Source organism: Eptatretus burgeri, chromosome 3 (assembly GCF_056783735.1).
Source record: "Eptatretus burgeri isolate ZD-2024b chromosome 3, Ebu_testis_v1, whole genome shotgun sequence".
Taxonomy (NCBI): Eukaryota; Metazoa; Chordata; class Myxini; order Myxiniformes; family Myxinidae; genus Eptatretus; species Eptatretus burgeri.
Window position 1 is genome coordinate 107,838,723 of NC_140963.1, and position 11,251 is coordinate 107,849,973.

The 11,251-nt window shown below is 40.2% G+C and overlaps 1 protein-coding gene across 8 annotated transcripts in view; it reads right to left on the minus strand.

Annotated features, from left to right (window-relative positions):
* The window catches only part of LOC147030657 (CTD small phosphatase-like protein 3), a 126,320-nt gene that overhangs the window by 97,034 nt on the left and 18,035 nt on the right, over positions 1 to 11,251 (minus strand). For all 8 annotated transcript variants that reach the window (XM_085874898.1, XM_085874897.1, XM_085874894.1 and 5 more), the window contains 2 exons: positions 10,412 to 10,556; positions 7,297 to 7,422 (listed from right to left, as the gene is read on the minus strand). In XM_085874898.1, the coding sequence (XP_085731024.1) occupies positions 7,297 to 7,422; positions 10,412 to 10,556 (271 nt within the window). The remainder of the gene's footprint in view (positions 1 to 7,296; positions 7,423 to 10,411; positions 10,557 to 11,251) is intronic.

The following is an 11,251-nucleotide window of genomic DNA, read 5'->3' on the forward strand; positions in this document are numbered from 1 at the left end:
CACATAATTCCTGATCTATGAGAAGACATCGAGCCCAATACATTTTTGAAGTATCATGCTATATATCGTTTTTCACCTTCTCTCTCAATGGTGAGGATTCACTTTTAAAATTAAATAACTCTCATATCTAGATTCGGATTCATATGTTCACCAAAATCTAATCAATTTGTCCTTGCCACACACCTGTGTCCACCAAGTTTTGTCCGGATCTGTACACAACTTTTTTGAGATATCGTGTTATATATCGGTTTAGCCCTATCTCTCAATGGTGAAGAATCACCGAATAAAAACAAGAAGAGCACTCAGTAGAGTGCATACCGCCGCCCTGTAATGCCTGATCCACGAGAACATATCTGGCCAATTTATTTTTTTTGAAATAACATGCTATATATCGTTTTTGAGCCCAATCTCTCAATGGTGAAGAATCACTTTAAAAAAAAAAATTCTAGTAGTCGGATTCGCATCCAGATCTTCACCAAAATCGAATCAGTTCATCCTCATCACACACCCAACCTGTCCACAAATTTTCATCTGAATCCATCCACAACTTTTTGAGATATCCTGCATGCAGACAAACAAACAAACACAGAAAGGGGTGAAAACAAAACCTCCTTCACCTTTGGTGGCAGAGGTAATAATTATAGATGTGCATGTTGTTTGCAAGAAGTTGATGTTTATGTACTGGTATTAACATTGTAGTCGGGCTGCTAATTTATGGTCTCAATATGTGGCTGCACTACAAGAGTAATCAGGTACTGTTGTGACGAGTGAAGTGTTTGTGGAAGCTTGAACCAATTACAATTGATGAAGTGTAAAGGAGGCAGTGATGTGGGGATTGGTATGTGACGGTAATACTGTTAGCTCCACTCTCAACCATCATCATCCCCATCTTGTTTAAAACTTAATTTTTTTAGACTGGAGTTTGTCTTCCCGACATTGTTTTTTTCATTTAGCAGAAATTTTTTTTATCAACTTGTTTCTGTAAAAAAATTTTTTATATTGAATTACAGAATAGTATGGTACTTCAAGGATACCCAATCTTGGAGCAAAAGTGCCAAGAGATCCTCGTCAGCCATGTCATACACAGCATGTCTGTGTTCGATGGGGTTGTGGTCAGGGCCCTGACTGTACCTTGCAGCTCTGTCATATTGCTCGTTTCCTCAAATAACTAGATGGTATTCATAGAATACATACCCCACGCAGTCTTGAGAAGGACTTGGTGTGAGCCAACTCTTGCTTTTTAAGGTTTTTTTTAATCAAATATGACTGCAAGACCATGTGACCGATGTCATCATCATCAAACTATATTTCCCATGGGTAGTTGATCAATTAAATTTTGTATTGATAGGTTAAGCGGTTTCTCCTACAAAGATTTTCCAAGATTTTCCCTTAGATTCAATATGGCTGCCAGACCACATGACACATGATGGTCATGTTAATAAAAAATCCTGTTCAAATTTCAAGTCAATCAGATTAAAATTGACAATTTTAGAAATTCGGCCGATGTTGACCTTTTGGTCCATGTTGACCTCAAAAATAATTGGTTGAATTCAGTGACTTGATATGCAAATCATATTCAAATTTAGAGTCAATCAGATGAAAATGGAGGATTTTAGAAAATTGGCCTTGTTGACCTCTTAACACTCATGTATACTCTTAACAAAATGCAGACATGTTTCACGTACGACATACGTACATATGCTACCGATCGCTTAACCCAGCCTTTCGCTTCCTCCAGCCTCAGGGCACACAATGACCTGCACTTAGAAATGTTAAAAATCATTACTGTGGATGAGCAGTACAGAGAACATAAACGTGATTAAGCTGAAAAGTGATGTACATAGCCATCTGTGTGACATTATCAGACAAATTTTCATCAACATGCATAGGGGAGTACCTTACCCAATCCAAACTCTCGCTGTTGCATACATACACTGGGGTATTCAGCAAATGTTCTCGAGTAAGAATTTCGTTTTCTGTACCCCATGTACATGCTCTGTCCATACGAGAAGCTCTTATGTAAGCTTCAACACTGGACATACCAGTAGAAAGTACGAATGGCTCAATATCATATATGTGTGCGACAATTGCAGAACGCACAGCTCCATGTTGTTGTTGCGTGCCTGTGATGATACACTACATGACCAAAAGTATGCGGACACCCCTTCCAATTAGTTGATTTGGCTATTTCAGCCACACCCTTTGCTGACAGGTGTACAAAATCAAGCACACAGCCATGCAATCTCCATAGATAAGTATTGGCAGTAGAATGGGCCGCACTGAAGAACTCAGTGACTTTCAACGTGGCAGCGTCATAGGATGACACTTTTCCAACAAGTCAGTTCGTCAAATTTCTGCCATGCTAGAGCTGCCCCAGTCAACTGGAAGTGCTGTTATTGTGAAGTGGAAATGTTTCGGAGCAACAACAGCTCAGCTGCAAAGTGGTAGGCCACACAAGCTCACAGAACAGGGCCACCGAGTGCTGAAGCATGTAGCGTGGAAAAAAATAATAATCTGCCGTCAGTTGCAACGCTCACTACGGAGTTCCAAACTGCCTCTGGAAGCAATGTCAGCACAAGCACTGTTCGTCGAGAGCTTCATTAAATGGGTTTCCATGGCCGAGCAGCCGCACACAAGCTTAAGATCACCATGCACAATGCCAAGCGTTGGCTGGAGTGTTGTAAAACCCACCACCATTGGATTTTTGAGCAGTGGAAACACATTATCTGGAGTGATGAATCACATTTTACCATCTGGCAGTCTGCCAGATGCTACTTGCCTGAATGCGTAGTGCCACATATAAAGTTTGGTGGAGGAGGAATAATGAGCTGGTGCATTTTTTCATGGTTCGGGCTTGGCCCCTTAATTCCAGTGAAGGGAAATCTTAACGCTACAGCATACAATGACCTTCTGGACAATGCTGTGCTTCCATCTTTGTGGCAATCGTTTAGGGAAGGCCCTTTCCTGTTTCAGCATGACAATGCCCCCATGCACAAAGCGAGGTCCATGCAGAAATGGTTTGTCGTGATCGGTGTGGAAGAACTTGACTGGCCTGCACAGAGCCCTGACCACAACCCCATCTAACATCTTTGGGATGAATTGGAACGCCGACTGCGAGCCAGACCTAATCGCACAACATTAGTGCCCGACCTCACGAATGCTCTTGTGGCTGACTGGAAGCAAATCCCCACAGTAATGTTCCAACATCTCGTGGAAAGCCTTCCCAGAAGATTGGAGGCTGTTCTCGCAGCAAAGGAGGGATCAACTCCATATTTATGCCCATGATTTTGGAATGAGATATTGGACGAGCAGGTGTCCACATACTTGTGGCCATGTCGTGTACATGCACATGAGCAAAATAAAGTTAACTGATTAATTGAACATCGACCACTCCACTCGATGCAGTATGCCAAAACAAAGAGGAAAGGAACACTAAATGTCAGTTCCAATATTTATTCAATTCAGAGTTCGAGTGGATAACCCCCTATTGGGCTGTTCTCTCGGATGTGATGCGCCGACGTAGCGAATCTGCTGTCGAGAAACCGTGCCTCAAGAAGGTTCTTGATCAAGTGGTTCGCTTTTACCTTGATGCAGTGACTGGAGGAGGGTTCGTGATTACGTGTGTCCTGTGTGAAGCACTGGTACCTTGCTATTTTATTTTCATAAATACAACACTGAAAAATAAGGGATTTCCCAAGGCATGACATTTCTGCTGATATTTGATGTCCATATGTATGACATTGAGGAAAAAGCATAGTGGCCCCACCCCTATCAGGCTGATTGACAGTTGTGCAGTCCCACCCACCCCTCAGATCCCTGCCTATTCTTTTACAAAGGAACATAAATTTTCTGTACATTTTGTGGAATGCTTTCAAGCGATTAAAATTACAACACCAAAGGAGGATGCACGAAGTAAAACTCTGTTGGATGGTACCAGAATCATTGCCATTGATAGAGGTAGCTTGGAAATATGCCATCTGAAGAAAATTATTATTATTAATAATGAGAAGATGAATTTTCTGTTTTGACCGATCTTGTTTTTTTGCCTTTTTTTGTCTTTTCCATATACTGGAGAACTGAAAAGTGATCTCTGCCTCGACAATCAGCTGAACAAACCAAGTAGGTCAGGTCAGGTATGGGAGCATGTGCCAGAACAGCGCGTCCAAGTAGGTTCTCATATATAGCAAAAGCGACTTTTGAAGAGGAGATACTCCAACTTTAGTTTGTATGTAGCAGATGGGGTAGCCATTTTTTTTCCCATGCCATCCCGACAAAGAGGATATCCCCTACGTACTCTCAGATTTATTTTTAATGCCTGCACGCCCAACACTCCTAATTTCCAAGCTGCATCTCAGAGCTGGCTGGGACTTTTAGAATGAAATTTTACATCAATAATGGAAATAGACAGTAAGCAGGGATGATAATTTTCTTGACCTGACCCAATTTTAAGGTCATGACGTAATTATAGACATTTCAACATAATTTGACTAATCTTTGGCCAATCAGAATGAAATTGCCCTCTCTAAATAGCCCACGAGCAAGGCGCATTAAACTTAATTTGCATCATACCGCTCCAGGTTAAAGGTCAGGGTCTTACACACCTATTAAAACAATTTTTTTGCCAATGTCTGAGGACTTTCAGAATGAAATTGTCCTCAATAATGTGAAAACAAAGTATGCGGGGTTGACAATTTTTTTGCCCTCGACCTAATTTAGGTCATTACCCAATTATAGACATTTTAATATTTTTCACCAAAACTTCACGGAGGTTTAGCCAATTAGAATGAAATTGCCCTCGCAAGATAGCCTCGAGTAGTAAAGCGCATTCACTTTTAATTTACATCATACCCCACTAAATTGAAGGTCAAGGTCAAATGGCGGTGTGAAAAAAACAATGCGTTCTTTTTGTCGTTTCTCAATTTTGCCAATGTGGATGGAATCTCAAAGACCACTCGGCCTTCCAAGATGTTCTTGCATCATAATAGTTCGTGTACCTACACTGAAGTTGTGCACCTGATATTTGAAATTAGTGTCCTTCATCTACTTTTTCGGAATGTGACCGAATTCACAACTTGAAAAATTTTCCTCCGATTTTCATGATGTTGAATTTTACAGATCGTTTGTAGATGGGGACACATTTTAATTTACACTCTATTCCTAAATTTTGAAGATTAAGGTCATGTGGTAGTTTGGAAAAAAAAACAAAAAACAAGGCTATCAATAGAGATCACTGACCAAGGCTGGGGGAGTTAAATATACTTTGTGATCACAGATATCTAGTTAAATATACTTGGTCTCAGGGTGAATTCTGGTCGTAGTGGTTACTCTCATTGGTAATTAAGGAAATCCCATTGAGGGTTAAATGGCTGTGGCAATTAAACGTCCCACATAAAGAGTGTTCCACACGTATCCAGCTTCGCTCGGCCTAATTAAAGATGAGGCGTGAGGTGCTAATTAGTGTAACGAATGGCTGATTTGGTGGTAGGTAGCCTCAACCACACAGTATCGTGAAAATCGGACACATGATTTGGCTGGGGGTCTTAGAATCAGTTGACCATTACGGCCACACTGAGGCAACTTGCTGGACTCGTACCAGACAACTAGAATGAACCATGTGACGATCACAGTATTTTACAGAAATAGACCTATTGTTATAGTACATACTTTATAGATGCACTCACATTCTTAATACACATACAATAAGATCTGGCTTACCGTGGTCCCGGTTCACATCGTTTCATCATGACGTCACTCATCTATTGGAGAACGTACTCGTTTAATGTCGGACAACGTTCCATCATAAATATCATGTTCAGTCGATAACTACCGTGTATGCTCATCTGCATCAAAATGCCTTAAAACCTCGAATTTATTGCCAAACTAACGGTTTTCCTGGTTTTAAAAAAGTTGGAGTATAAGCCGTACCGCAAATACAGGTGTACAAGCCGTACCATAATCCTGGTGTTGGCTTAACAGTTCAGGAGGATGGCTTAAGATTTTAGGGTTTTGAATTTGAGCCCCTATAGTGCTGTTAAATAACAGCAGGTGGGGTGACAGACTGTCATCCTTCTGAGGTCGGCAAAATTAATACCAGCTTACCAGAAACAGGGAGCACTCAATCAGCGGCACAGCCATGCTCCCAACAGTGACACAACCAGCAGCCACAGGCTGCATACAAAATAAGATGTACCATAAATACCGGTGTACAAGCCCACTCAGAGTACATATATATATATATATATATATATATATATATATATATATATATATATATATATATATATATATATATATATATAGCACAAGCTCACTGCGGCAGCCACTGTTGTTCACGTTGCATTGGTAGAAGTGTTTTTTATGTTGTTTTTCTTTTTTTAATCATGATTGTATCTCCCTACATCATGAGTCAAATGCCAGGCAGGTGAGTGGAATGCCAAGCTTTAGTAAAACCAAGACAACCATTAGTTTGGCTGCAAAATTAGACGTGTTGAGGCATTTTAATGCAGGAGAGCACACGATTGACATTGGCGTCACTTTTTGTCTTACTCCAACCACTATGAGAACAATTAACATCGGTAGGGCAATGAAGTTATCCCGGTGTGCATGAAAATTATTTGGCCGAGGCCGAGTGAAGCAAGATCATTAATACCTGACACATGAAACACCCTGCAACCCATGCCGACAGAAAACAAGACTTTTTGAAATGCCAACCACATTTTCCATCCAATCATCATGCAACTTTGTTTAAAAAAATCCCATTAGAGTAAGTGCAATTAGGTTGAAAGTTCCATATCAATCGCTCAAGAGGTTGTGGAGAAAACAAATTAAAAAGCAAATAAAGGTGAAAAGGTGAGCGTGGACGAAAAAAAAAAAGTGAGGGCCTCGGCTGACATACCATAACATGGTGAAGGATCGTGTGGATGTCTATTACTCGTTTAAAACTTGTACCATATATGTATATAATGTCATTTTTCTGGACATATTTTTTCCTGGAATCTAACCTCCACCACTCCCTCCTATTTGCATAAATTATTATGGGGAAATTGGATTCGCTTAAAGTCGCACTTTTCAAGAACGTAACCACAATTTTAAGCGAGGACTTGAAGAACTCGCATTCTAATTGCACATATTTTATCAACGTACTCGGTTGTAAAAAAACAGATAATGTGTAACAATGGCTACCACCAGATGCCGTTTATGGCTTAGGTTAGCACAACATGTGAGAACAGGCAAACAAACAGACACAAATGCAATACCCTGTCCTCTAATGAGGGTAATACTGTATGTGCGAATAACCTGAACTTGTTGGTGAAAAAAACTGGAAAACGGGTGAGAACATTGTGCCTTGAACCTCAGTCTTTGGTACATTGCTGGCATCACAGATGCTCACAGATTTCTGGTGCTGTGGCTTGAGGCTTCCATCTGGTGGAGAAGGGAAGGGTGTATGGCATGGGTAAGGTTAGTGGAAAGCATTCCTTTCCACAACAATCTTTGATGAAGGAACAACAAAAAATACCCATAATGGCTGGCAAATGGAAAGGACAAACCACAACCACAAGGTGTTGTTTATATTTATACCATCAATCAACTACATAACTGTGGGAGGACTTTTGAAAATTGAGTTGCAGATTCACTCTATAAATAGCAAAGTTACCTCTTTAATCCAAACAGCATTCTTCATTTTCATGTAATCCAGTTGGATGGTGCAGAGGTAGTGGACTTATATTTAAGCTTTGTCTGGGTTCAAATCCTGATCTGATTATAAACTGTCGGACTGCTGCTCCACTCACAGGCAGGGTGTTGCGTCACATAGTGTGCTGTCCCTCAGATGAACGTTAAAGCGGATATCCCGTCTGTTAGCACAAGTTAATATCCCAGGTTAAATATCCCAGGGTGTGGTACACACAAACATTTACTGGCACGCTGTTCATCATATTACAAATTCCTGCCATAAAAAGTTTCAGTTGAAGATTAGGCCTGGTCAGCCAGTTCTGAAGACCAATGGACCTCCTACGGCCAACCCGACAATAAAGTGTGATTAATCACGGTCGTTATAGTCATAGTAGTAGTAGTCGATTGTATATGTTCGTGTTTATTGTGAAAGGTTTGGCAAAAATTTTTAAAAAAAAAAATGCACATTATGAATGGTTATGCTTTTATTTTTGAGGAATTCATCAAAACACTTACATCTGAAGTTGAATTGAATAACTGCAGATTCTGAAAAATCTGAGGAAGTAATTTTAATAATTTTTTAATGTAAAGAGGTCCCATTGCTTTGGGATAGTTGGAAGAAATGTGGTGGGGGATAAAGAAGTGATAGATAACATACAGAAAGGTAAGATACAATTGTCTCTCAGTTTTGAAGCTGTGCATATCGCTAACATACATGTCTACAAAGGACATTTTTAAATTTAGCTGTAGAAACTATATAGTTTTTTTTTCACAAAAACAGCTTGCTATCTTCACTGGATGCACTATCTTCAATGGATAATTTTTTCTTCATTAATTTTTTTATTCTCTTTAATTTTTGATAATTTAATGATAAATCTTTATTAATTTTAAATTAATAAAACGCGTCTGTTTAATACACAAGTAAATAATATTCATTACTGGTTGCCCTTCATAGCCAAAGACAGCCGCACACGTGACACCCAAACCACCTGGGAACGTAAACGTTTTAATAGTGTAGGAGCTGCTGTCGAGACAACACCCCACACTGAGATAGCAAGCAGTGTAACCTGGTACCCAGGGATTATCGAAAAGACCAGACTACTTGCTACCTCAAGTTTGTCTACTGTTCAGGGTGTCGGTGATAACTCACCTACCCTTCATGGGAGAGAGCGTGGGATTTTTAACCTCCACCAATGACCAGTGCTAGCAGATGGGTCTTACAGCTCAATGTCTTTTCGAATGACGGTGGACACATTGACACTTCACCCTGCCTGCAAGACACTAGTGATGGTTTATACCTGCCCGAGATTCAAATCCAGGTGAGACAGCTCAAAGGCGTGTTTGCACACATCTCAGCTATCCTGCCTGCCGTTACACAAGAATGTAGGAAAATATTTTTCTTACCAATCACATACCTGCACAGTACATTGAAAAAAAAGAATAAAAAAAAAAAGAAGAAAAAAAAAAAAGAAGAAAGAAAACAAAGTTGATGTCGATTGGAGCATTGTGAGTTTGGCTCAAACAACTTACAAATGCCCAGGTTTGATTCCATTTTCTGCTTTTAGGAGAAGGTACCTGGTCGAGCCCCTTGATTTTACGATTGTTTCGTTTCATAAGTGTAAAATCGAAATTATTGCAGTTGTAACGAAATTCTAAGCCTTAATGGCAGCATTCCTTCAAGAATCCCAAATAAAGTATTCATGTGTGCCATATGATAGTGATGTTTTCCTCAAATTAAAACACGATATTCAAACCAGCAAGATACCGTCATGTTTGCTATTAAGCACTCCATGCAGCATCACATTCCTTCACAATACATGTGCAAACTAATGTATAAATGCAATTTTTAATCAATATAAAATATATGAGCAAGGTGTGTGTGTGTGTGTGTGTGTGTGTGTGTGTGTGTGTGTGTGTGTGTGTGTGTGTGTGTGTGTGTGTGTGTGTGTGTGTGTGTGTGTGTGTGTGTGTGTGTGTGTGTGTGTGTGTAAGAAAGTTGCTGTTGACTGCTGCCTCCACACATGGGGTGGGTTTTAGGAGATAGAAAGGAGACCGACCAGGTCTCAAATTATTCACCTCCATAGTGTGTCAGTGTGTGAATCATTTTCTTTGATTTGTGTACAATTCCACATCCCTGGCCCAATCTGCACCAAATTTTGAATATGTGCTGGGTGGACCCAGGGTCAGGTAATGGGGATAACATCCCCCTTCCATCCTCCCCCCCCCAACAAGGAAAGTGTCTGTATGTATGCTTTAAAATCATAGGGGGGGGGGGGACACAGCTGGCCCAATCCGCACCAGATTTTGTAAACTGCATACCCAGGGTCAGGTCATGAGCACAAACGCCACCCATACCCAAAGGAAATTCTTTGTATGTACGTGTTTGTGTGTCTGAAAAAACAGGAAACCGACCTCAAACATGGAAATTAGGTAATTTGCCCATCATTGCTGTGGTGCACTCTCACGATAATTTTTGTTACAGCTTTAAACATCAATCTTCTTGACGGTTTACTGAAGTCTAAATAATCCAATCTTGATCGGGTGACTCCCCTTGTTACACATATGCACAAAGATTGCAGACGCTAAGGACATCTGGTTGCTACCCCAGCACAAGCACAATCTAAATACACTGAAATGTTGACCAATTTCAAAGGTGGTTATTTATAGTTTCTAAGAATCTTCATACGATCATTCGGCTGCAAAATCAAGAACAGCTGAGTTACACTTGAGCAAAACTTGCCTTTGTTTACTTGCTTTGTTTTTCTGACTCTTGGTTGGGCAGCCTTCGGGGATGATGCAGTCCATGCAGTGAAAGACACACGGCGAGCCACTCTTTGTTTTGGTTCAATGGTGTGCTCATTTCTTCGTACGGTCACATTTTCTGTCTGACATAATGTAGCTTCACACTCACCATAATGTAAAATTTTACATAATCAGATGTAAAATAAATAAATATACTTTTTGGAATTGTCAGTTCTTTGAGTTTTAAAATTGTCATTTTGCTGACAACATTGATTTCCTCAACCATCATCGCAAGAAAATTACAGCTGTCCTGAAGCCTCTGGCATAACTGTTGAAGGGAATAAAAAAAAAAAACATAGGGGCAATACTCACCTGATAGTGCTGGATAAGATAACCAGGGAACCACTGGTAGGCTTGGATGACCCACAAAATATGTAATGGAGAAGAAAGTAAATACCAATGGAATTTTTAATGCCGTGAACAAACTTTGGTACATCACGGGTGATAAAGGTTGTGGTCAAGTTTCATCTAAATTGTGCATGTGGTTTCAGAGAAGAAAGCAAATAAATATTTTTGGGGGAAACCTCCGTAAACCTCCTAGACCCCCTTTTTTAAACGTGGTGAATATAATCTTTGGTGCATCACAGGTGATGAAGGTTGTCATCAAATTTCATCAGAATTGTGTGTGTAATTTCTGAGAAGAAAGCAAATACCTCTTTAGCAAGGGGGGGGAGGAGGCAATCCCCCATAAAATTACTCTGTCGACCCCCTCAGAGCACGATTTTTTTTTTAAAGCCGTGAGCAAACTTTAGTACATTGTGGGTGATGAAGGTTGGCG